The sequence below is a fragment of the Podarcis raffonei genome, chromosome 2 (assembly GCF_027172205.1).
Source record: "Podarcis raffonei isolate rPodRaf1 chromosome 2, rPodRaf1.pri, whole genome shotgun sequence".
In the NCBI taxonomy this organism is placed as follows: Eukaryota; Metazoa; Chordata; class Lepidosauria; order Squamata; family Lacertidae; genus Podarcis; species Podarcis raffonei.
The window spans coordinates 48976040-48989049 of NC_070603.1; the positions used below are offsets into that span (position 1 = coordinate 48976040).

Consider the following 13010-nt stretch of genomic DNA (forward strand, 5'->3'; position numbering starts at 1 on the left):
TGTTTCCCTGGGAGTGTTTTAAAGACAAAGAATTTGGGAAGAAACAAAACATACTGGCCTAGGGAAGAGCAGCAATAATATCTTTATCAATTGGTGGAAAATACATAAATCAGAAATGGCAATTACAATTAAGTTATTGTAGGAAAACATAGAAATCTAGAAATGACAACTACAGTTAATTGAGTCTAGGTTGTCCGTTGTATACCTAGGTTGATATTTGCATTCATAGCATGGTAAACAACTTAGCATTACACACAGTGGCAGGTTGCTAGGAATTCACAGCAAGTTCCCTGTTCTGTATAGTAAACAACACTCCCTTTTACATAGGTAAAAACTATTATACCACTGAATCATCCACCCTCTGCCTTATTTGTACATGAGCCAAGAGTCACCCATTACTTCATAATTCAAACATATTTTGAAAATGTCAAATTCTTTTGTTGTGACTGTCAGTGATAAGATGAACAATTAAGACTGTGCTCCTGTGTAGTGACAGGTCTTACATCTGGGTAAACATGCATAGGATTCTATCCCTGTAAAACACAACTAATTCTATCAGATACACTTAAATCAGAGGCTTTCAAACTTTTTGAGTCCACGGCTCCCTTGAGCAACTACATTCTTTCTGCGGCACCCCTGTGGGGCTCAGGAACCCTGTTATGTCACCCCTTGCCTGCAGAGCTGGCAGGCTCTCACTCTTTTTTGAACACCCTTGTGGAGTGTTCCCTCAGCCTTGGGAGCCCTCTGGGCAGCCGCTCCCGCCGCCCCTGATCTCTGAGCTGCCCTGTAGAGAGGTGCCTCTTCACACTACCCCACAGGTGCCTGGGACTCATAGCTGTCAATATTTTCCTTTTATTAAAGGGAAATTCCCTTATTCTGAATAGGATCTCCCTTAAAAAAAAGGGGAAAGTTGACAGCTATTCTGGGACTTGTCTGTCCATTCCCAACAGCAAGGGCTGGCTGGCTGGGGTTCCTTGCCGCTTGCTTGCTTACTCCAAGGCCACCTCAGCACCTGGCAACCAGCACCCCCTGGCCAGCACCATTCGCCTCTGGAGCTTGTAGCCAGGGCTGCTGCAACGAACAGCTGCAAAAGCCTTTGAGAGGCAGAGACGCAAGAGGTGGAGGCCACTGTTGCCCACAGCACCCCTGACCATCATTCAAGGCACCTTGGTACCACGGTACACTGGTTGGAAACCACTGACTTAAATGGATGGGCCTTATCAGAATTTTAAAACATGGGGGTGGGGGAAGCAATAAATTAAAACGTCGAATATTTAAAAAACCAAAAGGTCAGAGTGGAGGAATCAATTTTTACTATCAGAGTTGAAAAATACATTTATTATAAAAAATAATGGTGTTGGCAAATGGCAGTAGGGATCTTAACAGCTGTTCTAAATCAGATTCTTCAGCTTTATTATGAGACAAGAACTGCAGTGACAAGGTGAAGGGCAGCCATTCTACATCCTAACAAAATACGTGGTCATTTTTGTTGCACTTCCTCCATATGCAGAGGCGCTTTCTTTTGATGCATCCTTGTGATTGGTGGAGGAGTGGTGCACTTGCCATGGCATCTGTGGTTGGCATAATGACTTACACTACCTACCTATGTTTTATCTTAAAGTTTGCTGCATTTGTGTGACACTGTCAGCTGAGCATAGGTAATGCAAATGCTATCCTTGAGTGTGTTCAGTTTTTCCACTTCATTTGCAGTTTCCCATGAAATGGGCAGCTTAAAAATGTTTGTTCAGCCTGAAGATCTGTGAAATTGAAAGGACTTATAAACAGTGTTAAGTTATAAATCAGTGTCATTTTTCAGGATATACAGAATCTCTCCCCCCCCCCATCCTTTGGCACATGCTTGTGGTGATACACAAGGCTGGCGCTCCTGTGCGTAGGGTGTGTGTGTTCAGTTGTACATCTGGAAATGTGGGGGTGCTCGCTGGGGAAATTTCCATGTAGTGTCTTCAAGACTAACAGTTTTGATCACATGGATATTTTTGATGAAATAAATTTATTTTCCAGGTATGTCTGCAGAAAGGTATATGGAAAATTCCCCGGAGGAAACAAAGTCCTGTGGCACCTTGAAAGAAAGTTACCAACTTTTAAAGGCGTAGGGGTAAGCTGCAGTCCTTTGCTGAAGTGGAGAGGCGCACCCCAAAGCTCAAGGTAATAATAATAATAATAATAATAATAATAATAATAATAATAATAATAATAATACTTCTTTAAGTTGCCACAAGGCTCTCGATGTTTTTCCCGGGGTAAACCCGGCAGCACCTCCGGGGCTCCTTCCCCCTCTTCGACTGACAACAGGGGCCGTCCGTCCCGACGTCTCTCGAGTGCGTCCTCCCTTTTCCCTGTTGCCTTGGTGCCGCCTGCTTCCTCGACGGCAACCTGTCTCGGAGCCAACGAGGCAGCCACGCTCCTCAGGTCTCCTCCTCAGTTCAGAGACTTCGCACAGAGGGAGATGCTCGGGCTCGGGGGGAAACCGCCTCCCCCCTCCTCAGTGACCCCCTAGCAGCCTGAGAACTCCCCGCCCGCTCTCCGCAGATATTGGCAGTGGGGAAGCGCGTCCTCCCCAGTTGCCTCTGGGCAACTTTCCCATTAGCCGCAGAGAGGGAGGGCTGCGTGCGAATCCCCCTCCCCCCCGCGCGCATCCCGTTCCTTCCAGGTTCGGCCGCTCCCAACCTGGCCAGAGGCTGGGGAGTATCTAAAGGCTCCCCGTGGATTATCAGCTCCCCGCTCCAGGCAGGAGCAGTAGGAGGCGGCGGCGGCGGCGCTTCTCTCCAGAGGGCTGGCCGTCTTTGCGCTAATAGCCGCCTCCGACACATTCCCCTCTGCGTGCGAGTGTGCGCGAGCGCCATGCAAGGTTGAGGCGGCTCTACTACCTGCATTACAGTAGCACCGGCGTGAGAAGGGGCGGAGGAGGCGGGGAAAGAAGGAACCTGGGAGGCAGGCTGAGCATTGTGCGCGTCTCTCGCCGGAGCCATTCGACGGAGAGGGAGCTCGGCTGGCGGCACAAGAGAAAGCCTGGCGGGGAGCGTGGTGGGCTTGGCCCCGTCGAAGGATTAGCGCCGGCCTTGCAGCTCACGGGCTCCGGGGAACTTGCCCGGCGAAGGTGAAAGAGGGGAGCCGGGTCTGCTCCTGGCGGGGACGGGCAGAGCGAGGCTCGACGGGGCTCTCCGGCGCCGCTTGCAACACCTGGAGGACTCGAACTCGCCCCCCCCGCCCCTAGCGCCGCCCGGCTGAGGATGCGAGGCTCCCGCCCCGCCGGCTGCCTCGCTCCCGCCCCGCGGCCCGCCGCGGCCCCTCGCCCCGGCCCGCCGTGCCAGCTGCTGGGCTGGGCGGGGGGTTGCTGAGCTCTTTGCATGGGGCCGCTGCCGGGCTCGCTCTGTCTGTCTGTCTGCTGCTGCTGCCGGCGGCGGCGGCGGCGGCGGAGAAGAAGAAGGAGGAGATGCCCAGGCAGGAGCTGCCTTTGCCCGAGGGCTGGGAGGAAGCTCGCGACTACGACGGCAAAGTCTACTACATCGACCACGCCACCAAGACCACCAGCTGGGTGGACCCGCGGGACAGGTGAGGCAGGACGAGAGCGAGCCAGCGAGAGAGAGAGCGAGCCGGCTGGCCGGCTGGGAGGAGCTTGGCTTGCCAGGCGAGGGCAGCAGGTGCCTGAGCTCTCCCGGGCCAGGAGGGGAGCGACTTGGGGGCGAAGCGTGCGCTTCCACACGCCTCCGTCTCGTCCCTCCTCCAGCTCCGCGCGAAGCTAGTCAGCGGGAGGGGTGACTTGAGAGCAAGAGGGACGCGAGGATTGGGGCCGGCCGGGCAAGGGGGACTCGACTGTTTTCAATGCTTGGTCTCACTCTGGAAGATGCGAAGTTTTAGTACAGTCCAGAAAGGGGTTTTTGAGCATGTGCAAAGCGCCTTTCCCTCGGCTCTTAAATTTGACGCGCGCGCACACAGACAGACAGAGGGAAGCGTTAGCCCCTGGCACCTGTGTAGTTGTAAATGGCTGAAAGACACCATGGGAAGGAGACCTAATCTAGAAGCTGTCTGCCTTGTTCAAATCAACTTGCCATATGGGACAAACCACTCACATGTAGCATTTAGTACTCACAAGCTTTCAGAGGCCTGGACGGGTACATTGCTGGTAACCTCAAGCTAATTGTATTTACTCCTTTTTTTTAGACCTCTGCACACACTTTTCTGGTAGTGTGCATTATTTTCTTTATCCCGCCCACATTTTATTCCCCAACCACCCTGTGAGGTAGAATAGGTTTACAGTGTGTGCTCCCAAACCACCTGGTGAGTTTCATTCCTGAGCTTTGTAGTGAACAAAATGGTCCCAGAACCTGTCATTCTAGGTGCTTCTCCATTTAGTAGATGCATGTATATGAGATAGGCATGTGTGAAATGTTTACATGGCTAAGCACTTTACTTGTGGCCTATATCAAGTTTGTCTCAGTCCTAAACTGAACTGTACAGGTGAAAAAGGCTGCTACAGACTTGCGACAGTTCTCTTTGCCTTTCCCATTTCACAACAGGAGCCTGACACCTTTCTATTTTAGCCTTAAGTTGTAAAAAGGCAAGGGGTGGGGAAGTTATATTTTTTTAAAAATATTTTTTATTAAGGATTTTCTTGTTTTACAGAAGTGTAGTGCCTCGTATTTTTTCTTCTTCTTCCATGTAACATTTTTACAAATCCGTTTCATTTGTTGAGGCATTAGGGGGAGAAGAAAAAAGAAAGAAAAAAGAAAGGGGGGGTGGAGAGAGGGAAGATGGATGGGGGTGGGGTCGGGTGGTGGTGTTTCTATTATGTTTAATGTATGTAGAGTTTGGTGTCAGCGTTGCTTGTGTTGTTTACTTGTGTTCCTTTGGTGGTGAGAGAGGTTGGGGTTGGCCTAGGGTGTGATTGTTTGCTTGTGATTGGCTGTGGTGATCTTTGTTTTCGTGTGTGAGTGAGGTGTGTGTGTTTTTTGGATCAGGTTAGCCATATTGATTTGTATGCTGTTGGTGGATTATTGTCATTGTCCTGTTGGGTTGTGTATGTGATAAAGGGGAGCCATACCGGGGTGAAGGCGTCTTCTTCTGTTTGTCCCCGTGTCAGTTTCAGTTTATTAGTTAATTTTTCTAGTAGGGCTGTTTCCCATACTATTTGGTACCATTGGTCCATGCTTACTCCTGACAGGTCTCTCCAGTGTCTGGTTATGGTGTTTCTGGCTGCTGAGAGCAGGTGGGTTATGAGTTCTTTGTGGTGTAAATGGGCATTGTTGTCTTGGAAGATGTTTAGTAGGGCCAATTCTGGGGTGATGTCTATTACTTGCTTAGTTATTTTACATATTTCTTGTATGGCTGTTGTCCAGAATAGTTGAATTTTGGGACACTCCCGGGGTGGGGAAGTTATGAGAATCAAGAAGAGTCTTGTCCTCTAATTCCAGAAATATGGCGTAGCCAGTGCTGTGGTTACTTGGTGCCCAGGGAAATCTGCTTGGGAAATCCACTCCCAAATCACATCAGGGACGCTTCATTCTATATTATTACAGCACAAGTTCTAAAGCTCAGCTTCGGCATGAAACTTTGAAATTCAGCATACCAGTCCCTATCCCAAGGGCTCCATTTTGCTGTCCTGCTGGTGGTTGTAGCGACTGCTTGCTAATAGTTACCCTTACCTTTTTGCATTTTGTACAGTGAATCCTGACATTTGAATGGGTTCCCAGATATTTATGTAAATTGAATGTTACCTGGAATGATGCTAGTCAGGACTAGCTCCTTCCTCCATTTTTTAAGACTTGTCAGAACACAATTGCACCTGCTCAACTGAAGGTGTGTCTCAGGAAACTGGAGAAATCAAACAGGTGCATAGAACCTGTCAGACTCCTTGGTTGCTACATGCTAAGCCAATTTAGTTTATTTTTTTTAGGAACAGCTACATCAAAATTTGCCACCAGGAACACAATGATCTATTGCTTATAGGAGACTGTTGCCAAAAGCAATGATAATCTCTGTGCAACTACCTAAAATTACTTGGTTATCTTGCAGATTGCATTATGTAGAAGTTCTGTGAGTGTACATGTTGGTTCCTCACTTGCCCCACTTCTGAAACACTTTCTTCAGATGAAAACACTTTAGGACATCCCTGCCTATCTCTATTCTGATGGCACCAACTGTCAAATCAGTATGAAATACCTAAGTATGATAGTCTTAAGCAGTGCTTTTTTTCCTAAAAAAAATGTTCAGGGGTACTCTCATTTTCCTACTCATATTGAAATACTGCCCCTCAATGAGGCCAAACTTAGATTCACAAAATGTTTAGGAGTATGCGTACCCCTGCCTCCCCCCAGAAAAAAATGTACTGGTCTTAAGTATGCATATATGGGTTAAGGTTCTGTTTGAGATGAAAATAAAATACTTTAACGTTTAGAATATGGCTGGAATACTGGAATTTGTTCCAGAGCAAGATGAATGGTAGGAAGTGTAGAGCAAAAACTCTGTAAATTGACTGTTTTTGTGACCAGTATAAAATCCTAATCTATTTTGTGTTGGACCTCACTTTATTGGGCTTTTACTTTTGCAGATGATAGTCTGGCCAAAGAGTTTGAGAGTGGAGAAGCTTTGTAGAATTTCTGTAATGGATACAGTATTCACACTGTTCTTTGGTCACATTCATGGCTGACAAAGTTTTAAGTGTTTAGTATTTGGAGATTTATTTATTTATTTCCTTTCTGGGGAGCAGTTTGGGTGTGAGTAAAAACAAGTATGTATTCTTGGAAATGTAATGCTGCTGTACACATTTGGGCAAAGCCCAAATATCACAAGTTGCCACTCCCAGATTGTAAGAATGCAGGTAATTTGGTTGCCTCATTGTTTTTAGTTGCAACAGCATAACGTCTTTGAAGGCTGAAAACCTGAAATTTGGCAAAGGTTCGCTTTGTGTTTTAATTAAAAGTGTTGGAAATTAAGATTTTAATAGCACTATAAAATATTCAAGTGCAGAACTAAAAATGTGTATTTTGTTGTGCCTTGCTACTCTTTCTTACCAGTTTAATTCAGAAAACCTTCAAAAACCCTATTACACCAGTTTTGCTATCTTAGCAATCCATTGCATTTTGATTCTATATATGCAGACAAATGTTGATTTTGTTGAGCTGTACAAAATATCATAGTGTTTGCTTCTAAAGTTAAGCAATTAGAACATTAATGTGGGTGCTGGATTTGGAGCAGCTGTGCAGGATGAACAGTCCAGAGCATCTGGAGGGCTCCGTGTTGGGGAAGAGAGCTCTAAATAATTTTTATCTATTTATTTATTGCTGAGTCACTTATTGCTTTATTTTCCCCCTCTTTCCAATTCTCTCTCTTTTGACCTCTTCTCTGTAAGTTTTAAAGTTCATGGTACTTCTGTGAAAGGTATACAGTGCATATGATACAGTGTAGTGTATATGAAATTTTAGATAACATTTAACTCCTTTTGCAAAAGATTTCTTCTATCCTCCTTCCAGCAAAGTTAGGCAAATATTGTAACCAGGCTTATTTATTTATTTATATTAAAAAATGCCTCAAAAAGAAAGGTTGATCCAAATATAGCTTTGTTTTTCCATTAAAAATACTAATCGTGCATGGGCAAGAAATTTCAGACTTTGTGCCTTGTCAGCTCACATGTCTAACTGATCTTGCTTTGAACTCAGAAGAATTTAATCTTGTGCAGCTTAAGTTTAATGAACAATTAGTTTTCAAATGGTACTGAAATAATGTAAACAACTGAAAGACTTGTGCATATGTGGTGTGGCTTCAGAAATCCTGTTGTCAATATTTTGTTCTATAACAAATACCTTGAAGGAACACTGCTGTGTATTTGATTTCACAGGGTGGCAGTGCACCAGTTTCTCTGTTCTTGTAGTTTTAAGGTGACCTAAGAACTTGTATAGCTTCAGTCTTGAGGGTGAATGGTTTCGGTCCACCTAGGCTTTTAAGGACCATGTTACTTTCCACAAAAAATATGTCATATGCACAAATGTGATGATATAACAATAGTTAAAATGATTGTTTTCTTTGTTCTCAACGTGGTTGGGTCAATCTAGCAACAGTTAGTTATGTAAACTATATTGCATCCCGGAATCCTAATAATATATATAATATATCTCATAAATCCATAATTGCAAGAATGTAGTAGTCCTCATTTTATGTGCACATCTAGGATGCCACTTCACATTTCCTATGTTATGTTTGTGAGAACATAGGAGAGCATGGTTTTGAAGTATGCTTGTAGAGAAAATGCACAGAAATATATTGTGAGCAATAAAGGACTCTAACTGGGGTGGGGGAGAGTAACCTAGGTGTAGCTTCTAGTGAAAGCTGGGTGTGGGCTTTGAAGACCTAGGTTCAAAGCCCTGCTCTGACCATAAGAAGCTCATCTGGTAACCTTGAGTTCTTACCTCAAGCTGTCTAATATAGAGTGGTTGTGAGGATAAAATGGGAATGATCTCATGTACATCATTCTGAACTCATTGAAGGGAAAGGAGTGGGGGGGATACATATATAATAAAATTAAATACCTAGATTGGTAGGGGGATCTGCCTCCTTGATGTAAATTCTATATTATTTTCTGTGTCCCCCCTCCTTTCATTGTCAAGTACAGTGGTAGGTCCGTTGTTAACCTGAAACAGTTCTTAACCTGAGGTACCACTTTAGTTAATGGGGCTTTCCGCTGCCACTGCGCCACCGCCGCGTGATTTTTGTTCTCATCCAGAGGTAAAGTTCTTAACCTGAGGTACTACTTCCAGGTTAACGGAGTCTATAACCCGAAGTGTTTGTAACCCGAGATGTTTGTAACCTGAGGTACCACTGTACTTTATTGCAGTTGCCTAGGTAACTTAAATATTTGCAGGTTAATATACAGTATATCTTTTCTACGCTTTTCTTCTGTTACCAAGATTAGTTTAAGGAGTAGAATTTAGGGTTCCATATGCGTGATTGTATGAAAGGTTTATTAAAAAACAAATGCCTGTGCACACAAAACGTTGCCATGAGCAGAAACAAAGGGAAATGATGACTGAGAATTTTAATCTTGAACTTTTAAAATGCTAGATCACTGCTGATCTTGAAACATTCATACATGGACATTTTCAAGAGTTTATATACCCTTTAAAACATTATTTACAAGGTTCATGAAGCATTATGCTTACTTAGTGCTGGTGCAGTAAATTATGGTACACTAGTAAATGCTAAAGCCAAAGCACTCTCCGGTATAGTACTAGTGATAGTCATTAAACCAGAGCGTGCATTTGTATGTGGGCATAGATCCCAACTTCCTGCAAGTGGAAGGTTGGCAGAAAGAGGCTGGGTGGCGATTGCCACTTCCTCTTTACTCCTTTGAACCCAGATAATGGAATGAATCCATGTCACCACATATTACCTTTCACAAAACTAATGTTCTCCGACAATTCCTTTGTTTCTTAAACACTGTTTATTTCCCTCTGCATTTTTGAATTGACTCATCTACATTCTATCTGATCTTGCAGTGTTGTTCAATCTATATGGAAATTGCTCCTCATCTTTTTCTGACCTTGCTATCGAGGCAGCATCTGTGGTGAAGCAGAGGTTTTAATTTAACTATTAGCAATAAACCATTCAGCTTTAATTTAAGGCAGTCAGAGTCTTGCCAACTAGTGACTGTGTAATTCTTCTGTGGCAACACTGCCTAACTATACGCTTCCTAAGAGCATAAACCAGGAATGGGGGAGCCTCAGCCCCTAGGGCCAAATGCTGACCCATAATCCTCTCTGTTGGGCCCTCCCAACTCTCCAAAGGCCACACCCCCTTTCTTCAGAGCACATCCTTCACAGGTCTTTTCCCTCCCCCTCCTGAATGCTTTCACCTGGCTGAACAGTGTCCTTGAATTGCGATAATGTCTCTTGCTTGCCTGAATGTAGAGAGATTGTGTGTGTGTTTGTGTTTGTGTGTGTGTCTACATACCTCTGACTTGCGTGGCTGGATTGTAGCCTACTGCACAAAGGTAAGAGCCACATCCACTGCTCTGTCTGCTTTTGTTTCTAGATGCACTCACGTTTGTTTCTGGCACTGCCTTGCTGCAGTCATGTGGCCCCTGCACGGTCTCCCACAAAGGGGATGCAGCTTACAAGGAGTTCTCTGTTTCTGTCTCTCTCTTGCGCACACACACAGCACTCAGCCATGCAGCTCTGTAGGATTACGCCAAAGTTTGTATTGCAGGCAATCTTTGATCACCAGCTGAGCCATGCCACCAGTATATTGTTTTTCTAGCAGGTATTCAATTTTTGTTTTACAAGTTTTGATTAGCTGATAAATATTACTTGTGAGGAACTGCAAGGGGTGGAGACAAATAATGCATCTAATTTTGATTTGGCTTCCAAAAAAACATGAAATCCAAGCTTTAAAGCTTTGTGTCCTAAGGTTCTGGAGAGAAATTTGAATATGTGAAGGCAAATATTGCTGATACTTGTTCCCAATGCCAGTCAAGCCAGCGTCAATTAAAAAAAAAAAAGCTGTTGAGTGTGTTAACATTGGCATTCTGAAGATCTTATTCCAGCCTGGCTTCCAAGTTAGACAGACCGCTGGAGTAATGTGGGGCAATGCCTGTGACAAAATAAACACGTTTCTCAGCAAGACTTCAATGTGAATGCTTCCTCTGCTATACTGCTTTAAGTGCTGTTTAAAATAAGTGCTGTTTAAAAAACTCACTTTTAAAAAATTGTTGTATTTGGTTTACATTGTGCTAAGTATGTTCACTTGAACCCCACCAGAAGGATATAAGGTGCACTTAAGTTGTTCGTCTTGGAAACAGGCTTTCTTAATACAGTTTTAATAGTTCTTAGGTTTGAGGTGCACTCTCTCTCTCTCTTTAACTGTCAAATATACTTCTCAGTCTTCTGGAAAAGTTACAATACTCTGGTGGGGGTGGAGAATCAAAGCACTCTTTCTCTTCATTGTCCTTTTCAATTCCCCTCCCCTTCCCCCAATAGACTTTCAGATTGGAACCACCTTCCAGTATTGCAGTTTAGTGATGTTCTGTTCTGTTTCTGTTGATCGGCTGATGTGAAATGTGTTCTGTTGGTACTGTAACTGAATTCATCCTCCAGAGAAGGCTGGATAAGTAGCCAGCTTTGGCTAGGGTCCGTCATGAGTGCAGTTGGGTGATTTTGCTTTGCTACCCAGTCAAGAAAGGGCAACAGCAGGCATTGGATTGGGAAAGTCTGCAGCTGCATAAGCTGCAGTTCTGCCAAAAAGAATAATGAGAGCAGTCAAGAAAAGGAACAAAAGCAGCTGAGAGATGCCCCACATCTCTGAGATTTTTTTCTTTACACACTGGGTTTTCATTTGCAAATTGGCCCTGTGGTATTTGTTGTTTGTGCTTCTCACTGCACTTTCTTCTTCTTCTCAAATCACTTTCTTTGAGAACTCTTATTTTGTTTAACTAAATTTAATTGCATTTCACTGAGGCATCTTTTAACTACTAATTACAAACTTAAAGTGAATTTCTGAACTATGTTTATAACTGAGATTTTCTACCTTAAAAAATAAATGATTTACCTATATATAACTGTTTAGCATTTATGTAACAGACAATACAAGTGAAGATCAAAGTACTTTACACCTATAAACTCATGAAGGTACTTTGCAATAATCATAACTGATTGTATATCTCTCTGTAGGCCCATGTTTAAAATCTTATCCTGGCTGTTAGGCACTTATAAATAACATCCTTGCTGTAGCAATTGGAATAAAATATTTGAATACTGTGTGTTTTCCTTTCAAAACACATTTTACAATGACTGTGTTTAGTACAAAAGTACATTTTTTTGGTACTAAAATACAGATAACAAAGAAGAATATCAAACTGAGACTTTTGTGTATGTGGGCTATACCCCCCCCCCCCCCGTGAGGCTATAAATGTGATTTGGGTCATTTTAATGTGGGTTTTTCAAGAGTTTCGAGAAAAGTCAGGATTTAGTAATAGAGATGTTGTTTCTGCTCTGGGAATTTAACATTTGAAGTCTTGCGGAAAATGCCATGTTTGGTAATTTGGCACATGTCTCATTTCTTCATCTTACATGGCTCTACAGCAAGCAAGAGTGATGGCTTAATTAGGGGTAGCCTGTGGTAGTCAGTGGCTGTGCACATGGTTACTAGCTTAAAACACAGAGAGGTAGTTCTTTCTGGCTGCTGGTTTGAAGCTGGTTCAGGAAAAACCCATACAGAAAACCCAGGATAGATGTGGATGGTGGCTAATGTGTGTACATGGCTTCCCAAATCAGCAGTGGGATTGAACCGGGGGCAGAGTAAGTGGGAGAGTGTACATAGGTAGTGTGAAGGAGGAAGTCCAGGCTGCTTGAATCAGAGACTATTGTACAGTATTGTATTGGCTTGTAGGGTTGCACCCGCTGAATATTAATGACTAGAATAGGATAGTATTACATTGTTTATCTATTTCTTTAAACAATGCATGTACCAGTTAACTGCAATTGTCTTATTGGAATTGGTTCTTCTTCATAGAGCAGGACCGCTAAGCCGATGCCCCAGGGATCTTATCAGGCCGTTTGAAGTAGGGATGCAGAGACCTCTCTCAGCCTGAGGACCACATTCTCTTATGGGCAGCCTTGCAGGGCTGCATGCCGGAAACAAAAGTGGGCAGCGCAACTAAGTCTTTTGTTTAATAGCCTTAATAAAGTCAGATATAATGGCAAGAGCCATTATCACAGTCCAGTGACACTCTCAAGGGCCAGATGGAGATTCCTTGAGGGCCACAATTGGCTTCTGGGCCTGACATTCTCCATTCCTGCTCTAATGTGACATGAGTGATACACTTCCATACAAATTATTGACCTATCCTCATGTCTGGAAAGTTGATGTCTTTAATATAGCAAAAGAGCTGACCTATCAGTAGTACTGTCTTAGCATTAGACCACCCTTCTAATTACATTAAATCTACAACAATCCCTCAGTGTGACTTGTAGTCCAAATGTGGGGCTGCCCTTGGGTCTGGT

The 13010-nt window shown here is 43.9% G+C and overlaps 1 protein-coding gene across 2 annotated transcripts in view; it reads left to right on the forward strand.

Annotated features, from left to right (window-relative positions):
• The first annotated feature begins 2923 nt into the window (after nt 1-2923).
• WWC1 (WW and C2 domain containing 1) overlaps nt 2924-13010 on the forward strand; it is a 78670-nt gene continuing 68583 nt past the window's right edge. Inside the window, exon 1 of one of the 2 annotated variants that reach the window (XM_053376503.1) lies at nt 2924-3573. In XM_053376503.1, coding sequence (XP_053232478.1) covers nt 3369-3573 — 205 coding nt within the window. In that variant the 5' untranslated portion in view covers nt 2924-3368. The remainder of the gene's footprint in view (nt 3574-13010) is intronic. The other variant, XM_053376502.1, reaches the window with a different exon arrangement.